The sequence below is a fragment of the Camelina sativa genome, chromosome 8, assembly GCF_030686135.1.
Source record: "Camelina sativa cultivar CO46 ecotype springtype chromosome 8, ASM3068613v1".
Taxonomy (NCBI): Eukaryota; Viridiplantae; Streptophyta; class Magnoliopsida; order Brassicales; family Brassicaceae; genus Camelina; species Camelina sativa.
In genome coordinates this window covers 23,873,911-23,887,391 of record NC_141887.1, presented here as the reverse complement: position 1 = coordinate 23,887,391, position 13,481 = coordinate 23,873,911, and the positions used below count along the sequence as shown (strand labels likewise).

Below are 13,481 nucleotides of genomic sequence, written 5' to 3'. Positions count from 1 at the left end.
GTTGTCGTTGCTTTGCTTCAGCAACCGCTGCCTTCGTTCTAAAATCATTAAACTAGCTACCGCCGCTGTAATAGCCGGTGTTGCTTCCGCTATTTTCTATTAAACCTAACGGCCATTGACGTCGTTTTCCGTGAAAACCACCGCCGCTGCCACTTTAATTACTTCTACTTTTGCCGCCGCTTCACAAGCCGTTGCATATCTATCCTCTACTGTTTCTACAAGCCATCATTGCTCCACAAGCAGTTGTAGCTTCGGCACCAACTAATTATTACTTCAGCCTCCACCATTGCACAAACGGTCGTTACTTTATGTTGTCGTTTCATCAAACGTCGACAACTACCAAAAACAAAACTAAAGCGAATAAAACAATGTGACATACATACCTATCGTAGGACATTCTACCCATCAAGAGCTCTAACAAAACAACACCAAAACTGTATACATCACTCTGCCATGTATAGATTCCAGAGTCGAATTCTGGAGCTCCATATCCGTAAGCGGCTAGCAGTTGTCCTGATAATTTTGAGCAAGTTCCTGATAATTTGTTCCCATTTATTCTGGAACTTGAGCAAGTTCCTTCTAAAATTTCACAATCAAACAATCTTAGAACACTTGCAAATGAAACTCAGGCATACAAATTCTAGCAGATTATAAAGGAGGAGTAAACTATTTTAAGATTACCGAAGTTACATCTCCAACAGGACCAGGGTCATGATGCAGTTCTTGACTGACATTCACAGGTGGAACTGGAGCAAGTTCCTGCCAAAACAGAACAAGGAAAGAAAGAATATCATCATTAGATCTCAGAGTCAGTATCCTTAATGTATGTATGTTCATAAATGCAAAAGCTCCAGGGTGTATACGCATACGCAACGTTGAGCGGTGTAGCTTTGCTTTTAGGAAGGAATCACATCACGTCGGGATGGTGTCATTTTGGTTTTACAACTTGATATCATTCGTTACACTTTTAGTGGAATGGTCATTGAATAAAGGGTAAGCTTGAAGGCCTTGAACAAAAATGAATTGTCAGATACTTTCATGGCTGAAATCATGGATCTTTCGGAAGTTTGCATCATAAACCATACTAAAGAAGAAGAGAGAGTCTAAGCAAATCAACAGACCATCTTAATCAATCGCGGCATCACACAGAAAGTCTTACATTAGCGGAAAGTATAGAACAACTCCCTCCCACAACATACCATTTATTATTGAGTTTACAAATAATGGGGTTATAGGCGAAGGTGTTAACAATGGTCACTATGCCCTGAGTTTGCTAACTTTCCTCTCAAGTTCTTCCTTTTTGGCTCCAATGATCCTTTCAATCTCTTTACCCCTTTTCACCAGCACAAAGGTTGGCATTGCCGTCACATTAAACTCTTTAGCCACATCCTGGAAACATTAAGTCATTGCAGTAAGTTTAAACAATTCAAATAAACCACCATAAGCAGAAAAGGCTGAACCTAACTTCAACAAAACTCTCATTTTATAACAGAATCCTAGTGATTTGCAGTTTAACCGTTCCAAAATCTATCTTCAACTCATGAAACGGTAAACTATTGGATCAATCAGAGTAATGAGGGATACAAATCTAAATCTTTATCTCATTACAAAAACAACAAAATGTAGAAATAGAAGAAGGTGGTTACGTTAAACTCTGAGATTAGATTGATCTGCAGTTATAGTAACTCATAAAGCTATCCAATGTCTTTCCACAAAATTGCTTTAATATCACAACACTCAATGTACGGCATACTTGAGACAAACAAAAGTTGAAACTTGAAACTTTTGATAGTTTGCAGATTAGCATAACAAACCAAAGATGAAGACTTTTGATAGAGAGAGATACTTACGGGAAGTTCATCGACGTCTAACTTGACGAAATCAACATCAGTAAACTTCTCAGCCATGGCATGAATCGTAGGCTCAATCATTCTGCATGGTCCACACCACGAAGCCGAGAAATCAACCACCAGCTTATTAATTAATTTCACCCCCATCAATTCACAGAGAACCAAAATCTCAATCAAAATCCCAAATTGATTGTATTACACATAAAAACTGAATCGAATCGAGTCAGAGACATACCAGTTTGTTCGATTCTTTGATCTCGTTGTAATGAAGTTGCCACCGAGCTGAAGAGCTAAACTTGATGAGGCGACTTGGCTCAGATTCAGTCCCTGCATCTTCTCCACTTCCAAACACAGATGATAGAAATCCTCCCATTCTCGTCTCTCGTCTCTTTCTCTGATTTGCGCTTAAGAACGACGCTCCCTTCTTAGAGGATCGTGTCGTTTTACATTTAAACAGTGTGTCGTTTACTTAATAAACTATCTTGGTCAACTATGATTAAAGGTGGATAATAACAAACCGGACCAAACTAAATTGGAGAACCAAATCAGGCCAAACCGAAATGGTAATACCAAAAATTGATATAAATTTCCGATTATTTATCATGTTTAATACCAAAGCCGAATTCAAATTCAACCTGATTTTAATATTTACCGAACCAATAACAATTAATCCCCTCTATAGTATTATGGAAGTACACAACTTCTTTTTAGTATACTATATAATAGTTATAGATTATAAAGTTAGGGGGAGATATTGGTTTAGGATTTAGAAAGAATTTTAATGACTTTAAAAGTTAGGTAAAATATGTTGTTATTCAATCAAGACTTTTAAAAACTCTTTAAAAATTTGTTGTTATTGGTTGTGGATTTGTAAAAAGTTATCTAAAATCTTGATAAATCTAGTGTTATTGGATTAAGAGTTTTATAAAGTCATTAAAAGTTTTATGTTATTCAAGTAAAACAAAAGAATCTTGGATTGTTAATGAATTCAAATTTTATGTTATTGGTTTAGGATTTTATATCATTTCCTTCGTAACAAAAGTCATGAAAACTCTTTCATCAAATAGAAAGATTTTACAATATTAGAAAAAACAAATCATCAAGATTTTAAAAAACTTCCTAAACAATCTCTTAGAATCCTTCATTTTTAACTTTCAATTTTCTATGATTCTAACAATCAGCAAGAACATAAAGTCATTAAAATTCTTTCTAAATCCTAAACAAATACCTCCCCCTTATATTATTATTTGATTCATTAGTTGGTTATAAAATATGTTATATGGATTATAACCATTAGTTATACCTAGATTTATAATATTCTTAAAAATGGTATTCCAAAAGATAAAAGAAAATCTCCGAAAAGTATATTTACATAAAGCAAAAAAATCTCATAAATTAATCACTTTTAATTGTGATTTCCGATTATGCAACCAAAATAAAATCTTATCTAACACCTATCCAAACTTTTAATATAAATCATTGACATCTCCGTTCACCGGAATACACCGTATTCATACCAAAAATAAAAAAAAAAAACATTATTTGTATAGTCTAAATTTACAGTAAAAAGAAAGTATATCAATAAATTAATACATTAATATTTAAATATACTATTTATATAGTCTGGATTTACGGGTTCACTTGATTATTGTAATCGAGATTTACCGGTTCTCTTGATTATTTTAGATGTATTATTAATAATAACAATGAATCTTGAACACAAACCATAATATCTACAGAAATTTTACCTTAATCATTCACACTATTATTAACCAATTAATTCAAAAAAATAATACCTCTTTAAAGAATAATATATATAAACAAATTTAACAATATAAACAAACTTTTTACAAAATCTTCCGAATGAACAAGTGTAAGCGATATATGAGTTTAAATGTAATGGATTATATGATAAATTGAGTTATGATCTTTATAACGGACGACGGCTTAAATGTGAAATGTTAAGATTATATGATAAGATTGTTTAAAAATTATTTAATAATATGAAAAACCATTTTAATATACAAAAAAATATAGGAGTCTGGAGACATCCATCAACTATAAATATTGGGGCTGATGCACGCAGAAGGACATCAAGTAATCTGGAGCAGGAGTCTGGAGACGATCTGATTCTAGCCGTAAGTATTAATAGTCATATCAAGAGTAGACAATTTTGTAATTAGCTGACCGGCTTATAACGGAATATATTGTAAACTTGCCCATCTTTGGCTATCTTAATAAAAATCTTTTGTTTCGCTTTCTTTAATTATTATTCTCGATCAAGTAGTATCACTCGTTCAACAATTGGCGCCCACCATGGAGAAAAAACAAGGGTAGCTTTTAAAAAGAAATCCAACTTCGAAGAATACCTGAAAGAGAAATCACTGGAAGTGACGGTTACGTAGCGGATACACCAGATCGTGTTCAGCAAGTCCAAGTGGAGCCCTCGCAAATACCGACGACCAGGGCCCCGGCAACACCGAATGGATCGATCCACGAAGGAACAAGCGTCCTGGGCATAGGAGTGATGATGAGGAGCATCCTCGAAAAGATGGAAGCTCAGGACAGAAAGACTCGAGGAGCTTTTTACCACCCTCTCATCAAAATTAGTTTTTCATATATATTTATTTCTCTGTTTTTATGGAAAGCAAAACCATATATGAATAATTTTAAAACAAATGGAAACTCAAAACTTAAAAGTGATAATCACTACTTTCATAGTCCTTTCAAGTAAATTAAACATATATATCACCTCAAAATCAAATCATAATGAAAGACATAACCTTGGAGGAAAGTAAGATGAAAATATTTGATGAAGTTCATATTTTTGTTGGTTTGACAAAAAAAAATGAGTTTGAATTAATTTTAAAGAAAAGATAAAGAAGAATCTAAAGATCATGATCGTGAACATTTTGTCGTACAACATTCACATGTTTTAGAAATTTTAGGAGAAAACACACATAAATAAGTTTGTTGAGAAATAAAAGGATAAGTTTGTACAAACTTTTCATTTTCATGAATCTTAGATCAAATTATTTAGATTTCAGTTTTTATGATCCGAATATTGATTTTAATGTAAGCAAATTAAATCAAGTTGAAATTTTAATGGAGTTTATTAAAATTTATATTTGTAGTTATATGGACACAACATAGTAAACACAATTTAATTCTATGAAGTACTTTCTGTTATACAATACACAGTAAAAATATTTTGTTTTCATTTTTAGTTACGTTTACAATACTAACTAACCAAAATCCAGATGGAAAAAAAAATCATTAAAACAAATTGAAATTAAAAAACTTCTGTTTTGCAACCTTTTCCTTTCTGATCAAACTAAAATCGTTTTCGTATTCTGCCTCAATTTTGAGGCTGGACGAGAGAACTGAGTGTAGTAGGTTTGGAACATTTTCCATTTGGTTAAGCTGATTAGCCGCAGGTCTCATAATTTGCTGATATATATATTCTCTTATCATATTCAGAACTCCAACAATAACATTGGCTTGAGGAATTAGCTATATGGAGACAAAAAACTGTAAATATCTCTCTTAGTTACGATAATATATATGAGTTTTACATAGTATCTCTTAGTACTTATCCTCCTAGATCTTCTTAGATTCTATTTAATCATGTAACTAACAATGACAATTCCGTTTTGTATAATTGGTTTCGTCCAGTTTGGTTTGATTTATTGGACCTCAGTTGATTAGTAAAGTATATGTTCCAGGTAAAAATACACATAGTCACTCACATACATACTAAAAAGAATACAATACAGAGTAAGATCTATGAGCTTCTAAGTAAAACAAGTTCAAAGAATCAGAGTAACACACACCATTTTACAGTAGAGGTCTATTACTAACACAGATGATTCAAGATTCACAAAAAGAAACTCCCCGCGAATTGAATAATCGCTGATTGGAAGCAAGCACATTGATCCTTTTGCTTGAGACAATTCACATGAAATAAGCCTCTTCTTGGCTGTAGAATCAGCTTATAAGCATCCCCTGAGGCCTTTGACTCTTTTTTTATGTGTCTGGTTTAGTTCCCTATGTTGTTGTTGTTTCTGGAAAACTGAACATCTCTTGTTTCCACGAATTCACAGAGATGATCCGATAACAAATGCTTCTTTACAAATCCCTAGTCAGCACTAGGTTCGCCTGAACCATGGCGCTCTCTTCTGATCATATCTAGTAGATCTTGAACAACTTCAGACATCAATGGTCTGAATTCTGGTTCAGACTAGAAAAGAAGAGAAGAAAAAAACTTTTTTGGTCAAGCAAACACAATCACAAGCATCTCATTACATTTTCTAATTGTCAGTATGTGCTTTACCTGAACACACCGGGAAATTATATCAGCAAAGTGTGACAATGACTTTGCAGGGTATTGTCCATTAAGAGATGGATCAACCATTTTGCCCAATGCATCAATATCGTGAAGCTGAGGGATTGCCCACCTCACTAAGAACTGCTCTCCTCTACTTCGGTCCCTATAATTGACTCATTGATATTAATACACACTTAGCCCGAACCAAAAAAAAACACTAAGCAAGTAAAACAATGTGACATACATACCTATCGTAGGACATTCTACCCGTCAAGAGCTCTAACATAACAACACCAAAACTGTATACATCACTCTGCCATGTATAGATTCCAGAGTCGAACTCTGGAGCTCCATATCCGTAAGCAGCTAGCAGTTGTCCTGATAACTGATTATGATTATAAAATATAGTTTAGTTTTTTCTCTATTAGCAACTGTCTGTAAATCTGTGAGTAAAGCAAAGCTTACTGGGTTTTAGAACTTTACCTGACTCACAGAGCCTGATGATATTAGTGGGGCCAAACCACAATCTGAGACCAGAACACTCAGGTCATCGTCTAGTAGAACATTGGCTGACTTGAAGTTTCTGTGTATGATACGTGGTTCACACACCTCATGCAAGTACCTTAAAAACATTTTAAAAAAATGTCAGAAATCGGTAAAAATACAATTCCATTTTGAAATACACCAAGAAACTTACTCAAGGGCCCTAGCAGCTCCAAGTGCCATACTGACACGGGTATTCCAAGAAAGTTTCTTCTTGAACTCATCGTCTGAATGCAACCCGTCTTGTAACGTACCGTTACTGCAATATTCGTAGACCAATAGTCTTTGGTCGTGCTCAGCACAGTAACCCACAAGTTCAACAATATTGGCGTGGCGAATCCTATCTATATTGTTCACTAGTTCGATAAATTCGTGATCCTGTTGTTGTTCAGAAGCCCTCTTGTCCAACTTCTTGACAGCAAACAACTGTAAAAGACAAAAGATTCAGAACCAAAGCAGAGTTTCTAAGCCTGAAGTGTTTGAATTGTGTGCATTATACCTTTCCATTAGGAAGTCGAGCCCTGTAAACACTCCCAAGCATGCCCGAGCCAAGGAGATTTTCCTGTGAGAAGCTTTCTGTGTATTGTTGAAGAGATGCAATAGAGTAGTGCTTCACAGAAGTTAAGGGTAACCGTTTAGGGGAAGGCTTCTTAACGGGTCTTTCAGGTGATATAATTGGCATAACGGTGACCTTCTCAGCCAAAGGAGGAGGTGGTGGTGGTGGAGGAGGTGGCGGAGGAGGAGGCATCAACATTGAAAAGTCAATATCTTGACTTTCTTGTCTTGATATAGGCGCAGGTCTCCGCAACCTCTCAAGGTCATGTAAAACCTTTGGTTCTTCTCCAGCTTTCTTGAAGGGATCCCTTTGAACTGTTCATAAGCACAATACCAGCATTACTTAACAAAGGAAAGTAGGAACCAATAGACAAATTTACAAAGTTCAACACTACCTTTTTCAGATCGAACAGGTGGTGGCAGGACCAGAGGCCCGTTTTCTAGAGCATTCTCTCTGCCTCCTCTATCAGCACCAACTTGATGCGGTTTGAAGACTCTGTTAGCATGTTCTCTTCGTCTTGCACATTTTGGCAACAGTAAGAGTATTGCCAAAACCAGAATTATGAAGACGAGGACGCCAGCGAATGCAATAAGAATTATCTTTTTAGTATGTGAAGAGTTCTTTCCCTTGGAATTCTCAGAGCTTGATCCTTCTGAATCAGAAGGTCCATCAGCAACTTTCCCTCTATTCCTCTCATTTGGAGGAGGTGGAACTCCAGAAAATGGTCGTGTTGGAGCTGGTTTTGTTGGAGATAGAGACGGAGACAATGCTGGTGCAGTCGTGGTGGAATTAGCCGTGGTGGAATTAACCGTGGAGGAATTGAATGGGTTCCCTTCATGTCTGCATCACCAAATTTAAGCATACACAAGAGCAACTTTGTAAAAAAAACATGCAATGGCCCCAAAGGATTAGTAAAGAGAAAATAATAGAGCACTTACAGGAACTTGGGAATGCTTAGCAATTTGTCTGGTATGGGTCCAGAGAAGAGGTTATTTTCTATGTTTCTGTTTCAAGAAGACAACAAAAAGCAAGACTTTTGAAAATTCAGCACTGTTTAAGTAAGTACTTGTACATTGTGAAAGAAAGAAACATACAAGTCTTGAAGAGGAAGGCCTTGAAGAACGTCAAGAGCTCCTGAGAACTGATTGTTCTGAACACGTCTGCAAAACTCAGACTATCAGCTTGGTGAACAAAAAAAAAAAAGAATCAACATTTGTTTTTGTAATGCAAAACTTACAATGTTGTAAGAGTTGATAAATTCTCCATTGAAGGAGGCAATGTGCCGCTTAGATTGTTGGATGATATATCACTGCACAAAGATATCATATCACAAAAAAATCTATAGAAACAGTAACTATTCACCAAAGTACAAACAAGACGAAAGCATACAGATTAATCAGTCCGACAAGGTTTTGAAACACGTCCGGTAGCTCTCCTGAGAGAAGGTTATCGTTCAAAGACCTGAAGACAAATGGTGATTGTCATCAGCACAAAGCGATTGAGAAAAAAGAATTTAGGAGTAATCTGAACTTACATGTCATTAAGAAAACTCAATGTTCCTAGAGATTCCGGAATGCTTCCGGTGAACTGATTAGCTGAAAGAAAACTGCCAAAAGGTAAAGACCATTATCATACAAACTATTCAAAGCAACAAAACCTATTAATAGAGTGAATATACAATGTTAAGGGAGTATACATACAAATGCTGCAATGTAACCGGCAAATTAGTAGGTATGTTTCCTCCAATGAGATTGTTGCTAAAATCTCTGGAGATAAGCAAAGTACATAGACAAAAAAAGGGTTACAAGAAATATCAAAAATTGTGTAGTCAAAATATTCACATTTTGTGTCTAACATGCTTACATTCCCCTGATAGAAGTGAACTTAGCTAAGTTGTCACCAAGCTCTCCTTGCAAATTTGCAGCATTCACAGTTCTGTAACCAATCCAACCATTCAAAATAGAATTAAAAGAAAGACTCAATGATAGAATAAGAGTTGTGTTTATCTGTGAAAGATCCTCCCTTACATGCTAATTATGTCTGAAACATTGCAGATAACGCCTTGCCAAGCTTCACCACAAGGGTCTCCACCAGAAGCAATCCAACCAGGAAGAACAGGTGCGCCAAGCGCAGCGAATAATCCGTTAATTGCAGCAACTGATTCAATCACAACAATGCCTGATTAATTCTGATAAAAACTGAAAAAAATCCTCAACCAATATGCACAGATCTAGAAGCAGGTAAGTAAGAAAAAAAAAGTGGATTTACCATCATCAGGGTTAGTAGCAGCAAAGGAGATGGAAGGAATCCAGATCAGTAAAGTCAATAGCAGAGGAAGAAGAAGGCAGCAGATAGATCTCTTAGAAGCAGCCATTGTTCTCTCAAGTTCAAGAAGAGTGGAGTAAAAAAGTGTCAAAACCAAAACACATTAATCGAACAAGACGATGTCTACGAATCTGTAAACAATCCAGCCAAACAAACAAAAAATAAAGTATCATGAAAGCGACAAGATCCATAAGTAAAACAAGTAACAATCTTTGAGAAGATGAAAGGGTTAAAAAAAAAAGAGAAACTTACTGGAAAAGTAGAGGAATCGTCATCAACGATCTTAATGGTTGGTGAATTAAACGAAACAAAAGGGTAAGACTTGGCCTTTTTTGAACTCCCTAAAAAAACCCAATCCTGAAAAAAAAAGATGCAAACTTTACTTTTGTTTGTTTGTTATGTGGGTGAGAATGAGATTTAAGACGCAACGTAAGAGCTAAGGTTCAATGAACACTTTCAATACTTTGACACTTGAGAGAGAGAGAATATCCTACTTCTCTCTATTAAGCTCGACACTCGAGGAGAAACAAAAAAAAAAAAAAAAAAAAACCCAGAAACTGAAAAAAGGAAACTTTATATTCTAATTTCAGACGAGACCAGAACTAAGAAGAAGAAGAAAGGGAACTGGAGAAAGTTGAGAAATTGAAATTTGGGTTTAACTGAAACAACTAGGAAAGTGTGTGTTCATGAAAATTGTTTTTAACTTTTAATTTAGAAACCAAAGTTTTGACTGATACTATTGCTTCAGATCATTACGAAAAGTCCATTTTAATTAATTTTTTTTTAATGATTAAACTTAGTTAGTACTTAGTAGTAGTATTAATTAATCAATGATTTTTATTAACTTCATGATGTGTACAACTGTATTCCTCTATTATGTTTTCTATAGAGGACAAGTTGCGTCAAGATTCTTCTAATCCGATTCCGACCAAGAGAGAGACTTTGGGTTTCAAAAGTTGTCAATTTTTTTATTTAAGGAAAAAATAACGAGATTATATAATTGGATGTTAGTTAATGTTATACTGGTCGATGTGTCTCGGTTTGGTTAGTAATCTGTATAACCGGGTCTAATCACCGGTTAAGATAAACATGTTGAAGCGGTGAAAAGACCGTTGAAAAAAATACTAGTATAAAAGGGTAACGGTAAAAGACAAAAGTAGCCGCAAGAGGGGAAAAAAGTTAAATAAAAAGTTGGAATTGGATTCCCATTGCTGGCGACTGTCACGTGTTTCTTTACTGTCACTCACTTCCACGTCAGCCTCTCATCCACTCTTAAAATACTAGTTATTTTGGTTCTCGTTAAGTAATCTGACTATTTCAAAATTAGAAGGTTAATTTTTTTTATATATAATAAAAATCACTTATCAGAGTAAAACAGTCTCATCCATCGGATTTAATGTTTTTTTTTTTTCAAACTTTTTTAGTCTTAACCATTTGAAAGTGACAATCTTACCTCAAAGTTATTAGCTTGACTATATATGATTATCTTCTTAATTTATGTAAACTATAGGATATTATGAATCCATTTAAAAATTTTGTTGTTTCATTTTTATCAAATAAAGAGAGGCTAGTTCTTGTTGTGTCATTCCATTCAACATATTCGTCTCAAAAAAGTATTGTGCATATTTGGGTTGAATCTGTTTTTTTTTTCTGGTATTTTAGGGTTTATTGGAGTTATGGTTGAATAAGTGATAACATTTGAATCTTTGGTCCCCCGTATGGCATTGTATTTGTAAATAATCTTGATTTTTATTAAAGATTGGAGGCTAATACTTCTATCATTTAATGCAAACATATTCGTCTCAACAGTTTAATATTGTACAGTATTCTATTTTAACATAGAATATATTTTATGTTTTTCTTTTTTTCTGTAGTTTGGTTTGAATTTGTTTGTTGATAATAATTTAATCTTCGGTTTCGCATATGGCATTGTAGTAATCTTGAAATACAAGTCATTATGTGTGTTTAATTGTTGTTTTTTTCCTTTTTGAATCTTTTTAAATTACAATCATTAATTTCGTTTATATTGATATCCCCACATGGAGGAGATGAGTTGGATCATGATGGACCAACCAACAAATCCTCTGATATTTTTATTTTTGCTTGGTTGATTATGGACCTTTGGAATGTGATATGTGGATCTCTTCTTTAAAGTAAAACAATTTCCAGTCTTGGAGGTTTGCTGGAAAAAAAATATATACAAATCTGGAAATATAGAAATATGTAATTCCAGATACAACGATAAATGATAAATGTGTTTGTATTTTTATTTATTTCATTTCTTTAAATGGGCCGATCTTGGTAACTAACAACAAACCTAATGATAATTAAAGAACTCACTTACACCATGGATGATTGGTTCATCATTAAAAATAATTTAACCAAATTAAAGAAAAACGAGATATGAATGATAGATGGATGTCTCTGACTCCTCTGGTACAAACTATGATTGCTCCTACTTGCTTTCAGTATAATAAATAGAAAGAGATACAATTAACTATGTCAAAACTACATATGTAATTTATACAAGGAAAAAGCTAAATATGTATTGTAATGCATGCGTCGTTCCAGAACCATAAATATATTTGTTTAGTTGGGAACGAATGTAAAAGCAAGAAAAATGTGTGCCCCATAGTCTTGGGCGTTCGGGTATTCGGTTCGGTTCTGGATATATCCATTCGGTTTTGGGTATTTTGGACATAGGAGTTTAGGATCCATTCGGTTAATTTACTATTTCGGTTCGGATTTGGTTCGGTATCGGTTATTTTCGGTTCGGTTCAAGATATCCACAATAATATAACTTTTTCTAAAGTTGTTAAATTTGAATAAAAATGTGATAAAATTTTCTGGATATTTTGGTTATTTGAAATATTTTAATATTTTGGTCTAAATTTATATGATATCGGTTCAGTTCTCGTTTTAGTTTTTTAGTTTAAACGTTAAATTTATTTTGGTCTAAATTTACATGTTAAAATATCTTGGTGGTGTAGTGGTTGCAACATTCCTTAATTGTTGAGAGATCTCTAGTTCAAGTCTCGGAAGCAACAGTTTTAACTTTTAACATGAATTTAATTTTATTGTGGTATAATTTTATTGTGGTATATTCGGATAACCGAATGGATATCGGTTAGTAACCGATATCCATGGATACTTTTTTTTTTTTTTGAATTAAATGTTAAATTTATTGAAACTCAAAAGACTGTGTTAAATTTGCTATGGACATGCTTTAGAAGTTTGCGTGGAGGTAAAGTAAAACAGGAATAACATAGAGGGGAAGTAGATGATTGTAGAGGCTGCTCATTATGGTCTCGTAGCAAACCAGAGGGTCAACCCATCATCAAAAGAATAGTCCCCCTGATTACGGATTGCAATGAGTCTGTTTCTGACATTCTTATCAATAAGCTTAATAAGCTGAGCCGGTGGTGTAGGATTCGCACCATGCCGTCGCTGGTTGCGCTCCCGCCAGATGTGGTAAATGGCAGATTGAAAGCAGTACCGTATGGTAAAAAGATGAGCTCGAGTATAGCCAGAGGTGTTAAGTAGAGACTGAATGTGAGTCCAATCTGTAGTGAAGTTCGAGCCAAGTAACTTGGCCATTAGCGAAGACCAGATCTCTGCTGTGCGGTTATCCATAGATACTTCAAACATTATCCATTCGGTTATTTCCCTTTAACCGAATCCGAACCCGAACCGAAATTTTGATTCGGTTTCGGTTCGGTTAAACTGCCCATGACTAGTGCCCCACTTGGTTTACTTAAGCAGTAGTAGTAACACTTATGTATCACTACCTCTCCTCCATTCAACATCTAATAAATGTTTTTCTTTTACCTTGTTGTATTCTATTGATTCAATTTAGCCCCCACTTGTGTCTCTCTCAATC

General features: G+C 34.6%; 3 protein-coding genes across 9 annotated transcripts; all 3 read right to left on the bottom strand.

Moving 5' to 3' along the window:
* Window positions 1–1,104: 1,104 nt before the first annotated feature.
* Window positions 1,105–2,343, bottom strand: LOC104707744 (thioredoxin H2). Its single transcript, XM_010424166.3, has 3 exons — window positions 2,086–2,343; window positions 1,851–1,973; window positions 1,105–1,389 (listed from the first exon to the last, which is right to left on the bottom strand). The coding sequence occupies exons 1-3, from the start codon at window positions 2,221–2,223 to the stop codon at window positions 1,258–1,260; spliced, it is 393 nt and encodes a 130-aa protein (XP_010422468.1). The 5' UTR covers window positions 2,224–2,343; the 3' UTR covers window positions 1,105–1,257.
* Window positions 2,344–5,550: 3,207 nt separating this feature from the next.
* LOC104737423 (protein STRUBBELIG-RECEPTOR FAMILY 3) lies at window positions 5,551–10,488 on the bottom strand. 7 transcript variants are annotated; one of them, XM_087462130.1, is made up of 18 exons: window positions 10,065–10,410; window positions 9,854–9,958; window positions 9,545–9,732; window positions 9,304–9,433; window positions 9,140–9,211; window positions 8,977–9,042; window positions 8,811–8,882; window positions 8,666–8,737; window positions 8,514–8,585; window positions 8,371–8,436; window positions 8,215–8,280; window positions 7,671–8,116; window positions 7,220–7,590; window positions 6,875–7,146; window positions 6,661–6,799; window positions 6,426–6,562; window positions 6,184–6,340; window positions 5,551–6,090 (listed from the first exon to the last, which is right to left on the bottom strand). In XM_087462130.1, the coding sequence occupies exons 3-18, from the start codon at window positions 9,648–9,650 to the stop codon at window positions 5,989–5,991; spliced, it is 2,346 nt and encodes a 781-aa protein (XP_087318256.1). In that variant the 5' UTR covers window positions 9,651–9,732; window positions 9,854–9,958; window positions 10,065–10,410; the 3' UTR covers window positions 5,551–5,988. The 7 variants fall into 7 exon arrangements, with proteins under 7 accessions (XP_087318256.1, XP_087318257.1, XP_087318260.1 ...); XM_087462131.1 differs by having other exon boundaries at window positions 10,096–10,339; XM_087462134.1 differs by having other exon boundaries at window positions 8,811–8,871; window positions 10,065–10,329.
* A 2,413-nt stretch (window positions 10,489–12,901) lies between these two features.
* LOC147940384 (uncharacterized) lies at window positions 12,902–13,249 on the bottom strand. Its single transcript, XM_087461284.1, has one exon. The coding sequence runs from the start codon at window positions 13,247–13,249 to the stop codon at window positions 12,902–12,904; it is 348 nt and encodes a 115-aa protein (XP_087317410.1).
* Between the last annotated feature and the right edge of the window lie 232 nt (window positions 13,250–13,481).